Consider the following 12,322-nt stretch of genomic DNA (forward strand, 5'->3'; position numbering starts at 1 on the left):
ACTTTTTTCTCATGGGACTAGCTTCTTGTTTATTCAATACTTTTTTCTCCTCACCTTCCTCAAAATGTTTTCCATTCATGAGAACTCCTATTGTCCTCTTTGGAGTGGCAACCCCACTGCATGAGGCAATACAATGCTTCCTGAATGATTTGTGGTTGGGGAAGTGGATGCAAACATCCTTCTCTAAGGAAAAGGTAGAAATCTGAGAATTTGCATGGCTCTTTACGTGAGTGGCAACTTTTCTACAGATTTTGCTTATGAAAACATAAGTACAGGATGTTCAAAAAGGTCTTTCAGAGTGAAATTTCCAGCACCTACTGACTTTTGAGACCTAAGCTGAAGTCTGCACTTGTTTGCAAATGATTTCCAGAAAAATAAGACAAAGTGGTTTCCTTCTAAAAGGAGGAGGCAGTTGAAATACTGGAACTGAGTAGGCAGCACTAGCATTAGTGAAGATGGGGGCTGTGTAGAAGACCAGCAAGGAGAATTAATATGGCATATGAAAAGAGATTTTTCTGACATCCAGGTAAGTATCTTTTTTCACCCAGTGAAGCTAATATTTTAGTAGGTAATAAATACTTTGGAAATCTAGCCTAGATCAAGATATTGCAATAAATTTTCTTTCAGCTCACTTGAAGTTCTAACAGTTTCATTTCAATGGCAGATTAATTTTCGCTGCAAACCAACTTTCCGAGAAGGAGGCTCCAGATCTCCAAGAGAAGTAAGTAATGGACAAATTTCTTTTCATTTGACATGTGTGCTGGTCCCCCTGGTGTGCAGCTGCAGAATTGCTTTGAGATTGAGTGGAGTCTTAGAGAATTGGTTCCCAGTGGAACATGTTCCCCTCTCTAGAATAAATGTAAAATTAATTCTAGCTGAAGCACTCTATTACTTACACTGACAGAAACCATTTCACCTTTCTGTTGTCTTTTTCCCATTCATTCAGGTATTCTTTTTCCTTCTTTTTTTTTTTTAACCTTCTTTTTTTCTTCCTGGCCTTTGAGCTTGTATTTTTTTATTTTTCAAAAAACTATTTTCCTCTCTTTTCATTCTTCTTCTTAGTATTTTTTTTTCCTCTGGAAGTATCTCAAACCTAAAATCAAAGATTAAAAAACCTAAATACTGAGGAAGTATTCCTCAGTATTTCAATGAGATAAAAAAAAACCCACCACCTTGTCCTTATTCCTCCTACACTTTTGGTGGTTTTTGAGGTTTTCTGCAGTGCTTGCTGCACATTTTGCCCCAGGAATTACTCTGTTGGCTGAAGTGACTTTTTCCTTGGTGTCTGTTAACAAATTTCACATAGATGGTACCACTGAGTGCAAGGTACTCGTGCTTCCCATAACACATCTTTTTTGTCCTTGTTTGCAGAACTTTGTGCGGCATCACTGGGTGCACCGGCGGAGGCAGGAGGGCAAATGTAAGCAGTGTGGAAAGGTGAGATTTCCTGCACAGCACAAGCACAGCACAGGGCACCTAGGAGGTCAGGGTAGCCAGTAGGTCCTTCTAGTCACTGCATTTCTTTTCTATCACAAACACTTGCCCTCTTTGAATAGCTAATGACAAGCCTGAGATGTTCAGCATTTACAGTTCTGATTCCCATGTGGGAAGAGAAAGGCAGCTGCATCTGCAGGAATGAGCGCATCATTTGTCCTCGGAGGTTGTGGTGTACTGGCTGCTGAAAGTGAGGAGGAGGAAAGCTGTGACTCCTTGAGTCTTTTTAATTGCTAAGCTAACCCTGTACTAATATGATGTTCTTGCAGTGCTGTCCTCTGTGCTGAAATTGGGATGGCCTATTTTTTAGGCTCCTGGAAAAGAAAGGCTGTTGCTTTCTTTCTGCCCCAGCAGCCTCTAAGATCTATAAGACTGCTTTGTGTTTCCTCTGCTTCATAGATTGTAAAAGTTTATTTCTGAAAAACTGTAAAAAGGGGGAAGAAATACTTTAACTGCTGAAGGTCTTTCTTCTGAAATATTATGAACCCCTGAAACACATTGGGAGATATTTAAAAATTAAATTAACAAGGATTTAGTTTTCTTTCTTTAGCACTATATTATACTTCTGTCTCCCTCTTTACAAATAGTAAGAAAGTCCAGGTCTCATCTCCATGGCACAATGCTTCAGTCAGAGGAAAATGAGATTTGTATCTGGATACTCATGCAGATTTTCAGCTACCAGTAGGACATGCAATAAAAATGTGATGACCTTTTATAGCAAGAACCACGGGAAGGGTGCAGCAAGGCAGTTCGCACACAGCATTCTTAGGGTATGACTTTGCCACGTTCTCTGCCTTCTTGGACTGGATCTCCCCTACAGGCATTTGGAGTTGATTTTGCAATGAGAGTACTCACCAGGTATCATATCAAAACTTGTGCTGGGTATGTACCCATGGGCAGCCTCGCTTGATATTGGTCTTCTAATTCTACCATCAAACAGACAATATAGAAAACTTCAGAGAAAATCTCTGTTTTCCCCTTAAATAAGAAATATTCAGTTAAGAATAACATAAGTATGTTGTAGTAAGGTTGTTCTTTGCCAGGAAACAAAAAATTAGAGAAAATTATAATGAAAATAATCAGTTATATTTATTGGCCAAGCAGTCTCCTATTACAGCAAAATCCATGCACACTACTATTACATTTCAAAAACCTCCAAGTAAGAGCCACCTTTATTATTTTCTTGTCTTCCAAGAAAAGGGAAACTCTAATTGAAACAGAATGACAGTAAATGTAAAGCAATAAAAAAGTATTATTTGTGGAATACTTAGGACTGTCATACAACAATGAGATCTATCAGAATCCTTATCTCATGCGTGGAATGGGATGGTTAAGTATTTTAGTGATCATTAATAATGGTTCAAATAAAGAAAGCTTTCAGGATATACCCATCTCATGCTTCAAACCATAAGCAAGTGGAAAGGAATTAATGCCCTCCATATCCTTAGCATAGCCTTGTGGCTTTATATTCTGTGTGCCATTATGCACCATGGCTGACATTTCGTGAAAAATTGAGTACACAGGAGTCTGTCAGTGTTCAACTGATCAGAAGTGCAGTTTGAAAGAGATTTTCCATGTTATCATCACTTGCAATGGCTCACATGGGGGACAGTCTTGTAACAAATTAACTGAATTCCTTTTAGATTAAACTTAACTGGAAGTTCACTTTGCAGTTACTGGTGGGAATTCAGTCCACAGGATCAGACTACAGCTAATTCAAAGTAAAATTATCTGAAAATGTTTGTGTGTAATCTATTGAGTACTAACAGAGCCCTTGCTACCCTGTTAGATGTTACTTGCTAGTGCAAATACAGCTTATAGAAACTCATCTAGGCTTTAGGTTTTTACTCTTCCCAAGGCTGATTTCGCTGATTTATTGCTGAAGTACTATATAGAGAAATAGGTACCAGGGAAGGGGGCCTGGAATGTGCAGTGTAACCAAGAAAACTATTTCTGTCTTGTGAATTTCCAGAAATTGTGCCTTTATAGTTAACGATCTACAATAATTTTTCCTGTGGGCTTGTCTTGTTGAACCTTGAGTTCATGTAAAGTTGTAGCATTTACAACATCCTTTAGCAAGAAATTCCTGAACTTAACTACATGCTATGAGAAGAACTACATTTGCTCCTTTCAAACCTGTCACACATTAGGTCTTTTTCCTAATGCTTCATAGCTGTTGTGTTTGAAGGGGTGGTAATTAAGAGTTCCCAACCCATGGTATCCACACCATTCATGATATTTAAGAATGTTTTCTTTCTCTTGAAGAAATAGGAAAAAAAAAAGACAGTTTCGTAGCTGTTAGCTATTTGTTAGCTGAGATCATTAGAAAAAACAGGATAATTTTTTTCTTTCCATAACATGACATAAAAATGCTCAGACCATGTGGTCCAGCATCCATCTCATAACTATGTGCAGTAATAGAAGCTTAAGGATGAATGAGAAGGAATTTTTTTTCTAATATGCTTCCAGTTATCAGTGGCTGAGAGGTTTTCTGAGACTGAGAACACATTTTGGACCATAATGCTAAACAAACACTATTTTTTCAACCTTCTGTGGTGTCCAGAGTGGGGTGTCTTCCACACGGATGCAATCTGTGTCTACAGTGTCTCTGTCACTGGTGTTCTTTTAAAGAACACCAGTTCATCAATCTGTGGATTGATGCAGGGCTAAATGTAAAGTCAAGACTAAAATTTCTAGTTCTTGAAAGGCTATTCTAGTTCTTTGTTATTTTAGCAGAGATCACCATCCAAGTGCTTGTGTTGCAGTCAGTATTCAAGTTGTAATAATACATGTCTCTCCTACAGTTATGCTGCATTAGCATATCTCTAAGAGCACTAAAAAGAGAAAATCTTTTGTAGGAAAGTACTTGAAAAAAATCATTAGTAGCCCTAACACTGGTGTGAAAATAGTCTTTAGTAATGAGTACTTCTGTGAATATAAATAAAACATATCCAAACTAGCAATCCCTATGTGCTGTCTTTGGTTCACAGGTGTCTGTGTTAATTTGCACTTTAATCCTGACTATTCAGACAGGTTGGATTACCACCACAAGCTGGTTTTGTGGCCATTTAGGCACTCTTTTTCCTACAAGTACATTTTTTCTGGTGTGCGCAACTATTTATTTCTACAGGAGCAGCTTACAATGTGGGGTTTCATGTGTTGTGGAGGGATTAGCTGCTGGAGAATCAGTGCTAATCATACACTGTTAGCCTGATGTTCTCAGAAAGGTGAAATTCATTTTCTATCTCAAAATTTCTAATTTGGTGCAGAAAACCTCCTTGCATGATTGAAGACAGCTGAAGTTCAGTGCTGTCTTCTCATTCAGAGAAGGCAGAAAATATGATTTCTAGTGAAATACGGAGGGTTCCTATGTTTCAGTCCAATAGTCCCTGCCAAATCCCCCTGTGACTTACAGTGCATGGTTTATTTTATCTATTTTATCAATTACTTTATTTGTGAAGCTAGCTTTCAAATAAATGCCATCTTACCTGAAACCTTTATCCTCAGAAAGAGTTAGCTCATGTTTATAAAGCAACTTGAGGAAGGAAAGTGGTAGTTTATTGCTACTTATCATTAATATGTTTTTATTGCTATATAATTTTCTCTAATGACTCCCTCAAAGCCAAATAACTTACTAAATAAATGAAAAATGATCCATCCAGAACCAGACAAGCTGCTCAGTCCATATGTTTAAAATGCACAGCTGATGGGCTGTGGAATTAATGTACTGAATTTAGACTTTTATTATTGGAGATTTTGGGAGAGAAGGATTTTCCCATTGATGTTACAAAGCAGAAAAAAAACCAAAACACTTTGTGCCCATGAGGGACTGAAATAATTATTTTTTATTTTAATGTGCTTTGGAACAAGGAGGAGTGAGATTTGTTAGAAACATTATGAAGCACTAGAGTAAGTAAATGAGGAAAGAGTGTTTTGTCCAGTGTCAGACCTCTGTTCCAGCACTTGTATCACAGTTGCTGCTCCTATGCTCACACTGAATGGCAGACAAGATGTGACCAGCCAGAAGTATCTGGCCAGCTTGTCTTTGTTAAGCCACTTTACTACACTCCATTGCTAAACCTGAATATGCCAAATCACAATCACTATGAAAAATCTACTCTTTGAATTTCTCTGAATGTAAACCCTGAAGCATTAGGGGAAGGATTGAAACAAAACTGCAAAAATCTAGCCAGAGGTGACACAAGCCTTTTCAGGAGTTGGTCTTGGTGATGAGGTCCATATGGCAAACTGGTTTGAGTGCATGCTAGGGACACCTGTTGGTGAAGCTGCAAGATGTACTTCTGCATTCCGGGCAGGCAGGTGGAGCCTCCTCCTGTTCTGAGTATCAATAGAATTGTTCTCAGCCACCCTGTATAGACAGATTGTAGCTCAACCCCTCACTTCAGAAGACCAAGGCATCTCTGCATTTTTTTTTTTTTTTTTTTTTTTGTTGTTTTTTTTATTTAATTCTTCTTCTTGGTGTGCTTGACCTTTTCATTTCACTGAGCACTAATAGGCTCATTTCTCCTGCAGGGGAAGAAGGACTTTAATAACAGAAGCAGTGAAGCAATGACCTGTTAGACGTTACTAAATCAGTTTATAACTTTTTTTTTTTGCATTGGATCTTGGGCATTTTCCAGCATGTAGGAGATTTAGGTATTACTCAGCTTGTTGAAAGGAAAATTGGCTCACAGATTCATCACTTGGTAGAGAGATTGAATTAGAAAATTCTGGGTGGTGATGGGCTACTTACAGAGGTAGAGAGAGGATTGAGGGAAGGCCATGAATAAAGGATCCAACCAACAGTGAATCTGAAATCTAAGCAGTAAAGACCACTGACAAACTGTTCACTGAAATTGTGGACTTTCCATCTCTCCAGCCATCAACCCAAATCGATTTTTTTCTCTGACTAAAATAACCTTTAACTCAGCTCAAAATTACAGACTGTATCTTATTGTTTGTTGCCTGTGTTGCATGCAGAAGGATATATATGACCCAATTGTCTTTTCCAGCCTTAGAATTTACAGCAAAGTCATATTGCATTCTGTAGAAAGAAGCTTCTCTCTAGGAGAATAAAACTGCATTTTCTGGTTGGGGTGGGCTTTTCTTGCTTTAAAAATGCAAAGAAATAATTTATTTCAATTGTGAGATCTGAATCAAGCCATACTGGTTTTTTCTTGGAACTTACTGGAAGGATTTTAATCTGAGTCAGTTCAATAAAATTATAAATTTGATTACTTCATTTCCCTGTCAGAGAAAGGGACATTCCCAGAGAGACATTGTATTTAATTTTGTTCTGTCTTAAAAAAAAAAAAAAAGAGGTAATTCTACTCTTTAGTAAAAAAAAAGAAATTTCAAATTCTTGTTTATGTTTAGAACAAACAAGGCTGCAATGACAGAACGCTTTGTTCAACAGAAAATCTGAAACTTTCAAGTCTGTAGAAATACATGAAAAATTAAAATAGACATTTCCCTATTTCTTCCATTGTTTTTAGCTACAAAAAATTAAAGAAAAGTGAAAAAATTTTGCAGAAATCCTTTTAAAAGAATTTTGTGAATACACCCCAGTGGAAGAACCTTCTCTTTTACCTCCTGCTATTGTTTTATCCCCCCAAAATCTGTTTTCCTAGCACACTCACCTGGCTAGAGTTAGAGATATATATTTTCTTCTAGTCAAGATGAATTTAATGGGTTTTTTTCCCCCCTGGTTATTCTAGGGCTTTCAGCAGAAATTCTCCTTCCATAGTAAAGAGATTGTGGCCATCAGTTGTTCCTGGTGCAAGCTGGCGGTAAGTGGAAAATACTTCAGGAGACTGGGTTTAACTAGGAGTGATTGTGGGGGTTTTTTTGTTTGTTGCTTTGGTGCTTTTGCTTGTCTGGGTTTGTTTTTGCTTGTGCCTTTTTTTTTTTTTTTTTTTTTTCCTAAGAAGACATGGCTTAGGAAGATAATCTTTAATTTCATGTCCGAAATCTCCATACTTTGAAGGACTTGAAGATGATGGAGTTGGGAATATTGCTCTGGTTTTTGTACCATCATCCTCTTCTTCTTCTCCAGGCTTCCCCTTTGTCTTTCTTGACTCTACTCTTTTCCTCTCTTCCAGTTTCATAACAAAGTCACCTGTTTCATGCTACATCACATTGAGGAGCCATGTTCCCTGGGGGCTCATGCTGCTGTCATTGTGCCTCCCACCTGGATCATTAAGGTGAAGAGACCTCAGGTAACTGCATGCTGATGTCTGTTTCTGAAGCTGTCTGGCTGTGCAGGGCCTGTCTGGCTGTGCAGGGCCAGCCTGGCTTCTCTGCTTGGTCCTCCTTCACCAAGGCATGCTTGTTCAACCCTGCCTCTCTCCCTGAAACCCAGCGTACATCCATGGTGGTTATGAACCTGTATCCTCCTTCCCCTCCATCAAGTCCTTCAGTAAAATTCCCTGTTTGGGATGATTAGCAACAAACATGACTTGTTCTGAGCTATTTCAACTCAGAGTTGTTCCTGTAACCGTGAGTTCAGCAAGCATACTGCAAGACATCCCCTGTGTGGTAGGCAGTCAAGCATGTTTCATTAAATAGAGCTGAGCAAATACAGGGAAACTTCACAAACATTCACTTGAACTGCAGTAAGAATTGGCTATGTCTGGACTGGCATCCCTCTGAATTTGCCTTTAATGGACATGTAAATAATCAGGTCTTAATTGCACCAGGGCTTGCACATTCAGCAGTAAAAAACCCACACGCTCATTGTTGCACATAACAGGCATTGGACTTCAAAGCTGTTGTGATGGATGTGGTAGGTCTTGGAGAGGGTAATTCGCTGCTGAACACAACAGGGGAAAAAGATATCCAAAGGAGAGCTGGCCAGAAATTAAAAGGGGTTCACATCATGCAAGAATGATTTTTTTTCTTTGAAAGTCTGTTTTTACTCCAAGTTGAGCTGAAAGAAACAAACGCTGAACATATCAGGGAATCAGAAATGCTGGTCAAATTTTTTATTTCAGAATAATAGTCTTTATTTCAGTCCATCCTTGGGAAGTGACGTGGGCTTTTTTACTCTGCCTCCTGGCTGTCAAGAAGACTCTAAGAAGTTCAGGCTGTAGCCAAGGCACTAAGACAAAAGTAGTCCATGAAACCAGAAAAAGGCCTGAGGCCTAAATTAGTGTCCTAAACTGGACACTGCCTTTCATTCCAGTTTAGGGATGTGACAGATTTGGACATGAGTAGGAAGCTGGTTGTTAAAGACAAGGGGCAGAGGAAATACATGGATAGAGTTACCAAAAAATCAACCAAAGAGGCCTCTGTTTCTCCTTTAGGTCAAGAGAGAGCATTGCAATATTCCTAGCCACCTCCACTCTGAGAAAAAAAGGCTTTTTTGCCATTTTTAGATTTTCCCCACACTGTTCTTTTTCAGTCTCCTCTAGAGAAATACTATTTTCTCTTTTGTTGAGGAATGTTTGAGTCCTTGGCAGGGACTTAATATCCTTGGCTAATTTTCAGGAGCTGTGTGGCATTTGATAGATGTATCCATGTTTGACCTTACTAAAAGAAGATTTTCTTTAATTCTTTTAAATTTTATTTTACTTAGTTTTTTTAGTAAAAAAGGAAAAAAAAACCCCAAAAAAACCCAACCAACCAACCAAACAAAAAAACCCCAACCCAATAAACTCTGATGTGTAATTTTCTTTTGATTTGGCTTTTGCCCAAAGCAGGGTATATGTTCCTTATAATATTTATAGAGAATTTGCTTTCTTGTCCAATTTTTAACTTTAAATTAAAAACCAAATCTAATCTAGGTAATTATAATATATGAAAAAAAATCTTTTAAATAAAGCTTAAAATGTTAAGTCAAAAGAAAGTAGCTGTTATCTTTGTGTGCCTGAGTCATGAGCACAGACAAAGTACTTGACTATTAACTTGCAATCACATCTCTAGTCCTTGAAATTCATGGTCAGTAGCATGCAAAACCTTATCTTGTGTAGCTGGAGCATTAAATAGATCAAAATTGTATTTAATGCAGACAATGGGTGCATTTTGGTGAGGCTGCCTAATAGCACCCATTGGAGTTATGGGAAAGGCATCATTATTACTTTAGAAAATAGTGATGCATCTTTTGGATGTGTTTTCAGTTTTTTTTGGCAGAAGTCTTGTTTTCTTGTTTATTGTTTTCTTAGGAAATATTTTTCCTCTCCTGCTGTTCCTGGCCAGCTCTACTTCTATGTATTATGACTCTTTTCACCCTATAGAAATGTTTGGTAAACACGATGAAATATTCACGTTACTTGATCCAGAAAGTACAAACACAATATTTACAAATTGTTGTAATTTCACATTAAAAAATGAATGTGTAACCAACAATGTGTTTTTCAGATATTTCACAGTCAGAATAAATATGGCTAGAAGCTTTTTGGGTATAACATATTTCCTCAGCTCTAATTAAATACTTACATTGGTCACAGACAACTCCTGAACTGAATTCCCCTCTCATATAAAATTGATTTTAGTGGTGCCTGCATCCTGTTTGTTTGTGGTTTCCTTGAAGTAAATAAGATGGCATTTTGTAGCAAAACCTTGCCCTGTTTTACAGTTTTTTAATTTTTGACTGCCACAAAAATGGTTTTCCATGCTTATTTTGTACAATGTGGGTCACCACCTTTCAAATACTAGGCTTGCACAAAGACCACACTCTGTGTCTTGTTACCAGCAACGTTGGGCTAGTGAAGCATCATGGTGTAATTGGTTAAGAACAAATTTATGCTGACATATATGGTCTAAATGAGGAGCTTTTGCTTCTTATAAACAACTGATTTAAAGATGAAGAATATCCAGAATGGTTCAAACAATTTTGGAATTGGTGGTAGCCCTGTGTGTTGTGACCCCCTTACATTAATGGAAAACTCCAATACCTCTTCCATGTTATCTGTAATGTGAGCCACTTCTGTAACTTTTCTACTGCTTTCCAGTATTTCTATATTGTTAGCAGTGCTTTCATACCAGCTCTGTTTTCCTGGGGTTCAAAACAATTCCATCTCCTAGTTTGTGAAGCAGGTCACCCTTGTTGACTGGTGGTATTTTGTTATAGGTGAGGTTTGGTAGCCAAAGTGGTGTTAGCTCTGGCACTGGACTTGCTATATGCTTGTGTTGTGGAAGAAAAATAGGTGATAAGCAGGATCTGACTGATGGATTTACTGATTTAGTCTGTCTTCTGTTTGGGAAGACAAAGGCAGTAACTGTAAAATTCCAAGGTTTTTCTGTTCAAGGTGAGTAAATCGGTGTTTTCTTCTCCTCCTTTGAGGACTGTGAACTAGTTCTAGTGAATACTTAGATTTCTGGGCTTATTTCTATATTTCCTCAATTGCTGAGTGCAACTGGCTTGTCTGATAGTGGTTTGTGAACAACCAGAAGATGGTCAAGATTGTCCTTTCCTGATGCTGTTCGTTGTTAAAGTAATTTGAAAATCTGTGTGCTAAAAGCCTTTGAAAACTGAGGATGAAATGTTGTAAAGGAAAAGGCTGGAAGGTTTCATTGGATTTGTCTGAGGTAGTTCATGGCCTTCACACCATCCAACAGTGTACAAGAAGGACTCCAATTACTCTGTCCATCTACCTAACCTTTCTGAGAGTTACACTGACCATTCAATAATATGAAAAATCTCTTTTTGAAGATGGACAAACTGACATCCACAAAGGAGAGGTTCCCTCTCTAGAGGGAAGTTAGGATTTACTTATTGTGCCCATTTAAAGGTATGCTTTGCTATCAGGTACCTTGCTAAATAACACTGTTTGTTTAAAAAACACTCATTACCTTGTTCTGCGAACAAGATATTATATATCCATTTCTCCACTTCAGTGTGCAAAGACTGCTGATACTCTTTGGCTGTTACTCTGCTGCATGTTTGCAAAAAACCCCTGCGTATGTCTAAGCAGCTTTTTGCGGTTCATCTGCTACGGACACGAGGTTGCAATTACTGCAGCAAAGCTTTAGGTTCTGTTAACACTATAGGTGTAGACATGTTTGAAAAAATTAAAACAAAAAAAAAAGGTGAAATAACATTGTAGAGATGCAGCATTTAGTGCCTTTTTGAGTATGGAAATTAAAATGGTTATAACCATGAATGGAGGCTGTTTCTTTAATATAGCTGTATGTCTTTTTCCACCCCACTGTTAGGTGCATTATAGTGGGATTTAATGACAACTACATTTAAGCATTCTTTAAAGTATTCTTTTATAATTAGTCAGGGCTTTACGGAGCCGTCTTTACCCTTGGCATGTGTGTGAGCTTTCAGCACACTGCTAACAAGGGTGTGGATAGACTAGATCTCCTCTCTGACCAGTGTTTTGCCCAAATCCAGGGAGAATCCTTCAGAGAATGCCTGAGAAACTGGGCTAAAGCCCCCATGGGAGGCAGCTTTGAATGTAATGTCCCCATAACTTTCTGTTGACATCAAGACTTTTGCCTGCAGTCAGTGTGACTGCTGAGGTAGGGAAGCACAAGACCATACAGATGGGATTGCTGATGCACTGGGTAGTCAGTGCAGTCTTTATGGTTTATCATGCTTTCAAGATCACTTTGTATCAGCGTAGGGAAGATCATGACCTTATGAACACTTCTTAGGTGGTTTCTCAAAATATGGTCTAAAAGGGCAAATTCCTGAAATTGCTCTACAGAGCTGTCTTGTCTTCAGTATTTTCAGTAAGCAATAAGGCATGACTATTTCCTTCTTCAGAAATGCTGAGACCTTGGGACCTTGTGCTCTATGGCAGGCTTTTCTTGGTCTGTGTGATAGAAGGCAATGCCTTTAGGTATTTCAGTTAGACAGCTGTTAGGTTTTCTTCTCTGG

The 12,322-nt window shown here is 38.2% G+C and overlaps 1 protein-coding gene across 7 annotated transcripts in view; it reads left to right on the top strand.

Annotated features, from left to right (window-relative positions):
• The window catches only part of DGKI (diacylglycerol kinase iota), a 198,623-nt gene that overhangs the window by 89,928 nt on the left and 96,373 nt on the right, over positions 1-12,322 (top strand). For 5 of the 7 annotated variants that reach the window (XR_005258860.1, XM_038153160.1, XM_038153163.1 and 2 more), the window contains exons 5-8: positions 665-721; positions 1,372-1,437; positions 7,212-7,283; positions 7,596-7,712. Coding sequence is in view for 6 of the 7 variants with exons in the window: in XM_038153160.1 (XP_038009088.1) it covers positions 665-721; positions 1,372-1,437; positions 7,212-7,283; positions 7,596-7,712 (312 nt within the window). In the remaining variant the exon portion in view is untranslated. The remainder of the gene's footprint in view (positions 1-664; positions 722-1,371; positions 1,438-7,211; positions 7,284-7,595; positions 7,713-12,322) is intronic. The other 2 variants (XM_038153161.1, XM_038153164.1) reach the window with 1 other exon arrangement.

This window comes from Motacilla alba, chromosome 1A (assembly GCF_015832195.1).
Source record: "Motacilla alba alba isolate MOTALB_02 chromosome 1A, Motacilla_alba_V1.0_pri, whole genome shotgun sequence".
NCBI classification, from domain to species: Eukaryota; Metazoa; Chordata; class Aves; order Passeriformes; family Motacillidae; genus Motacilla; species Motacilla alba.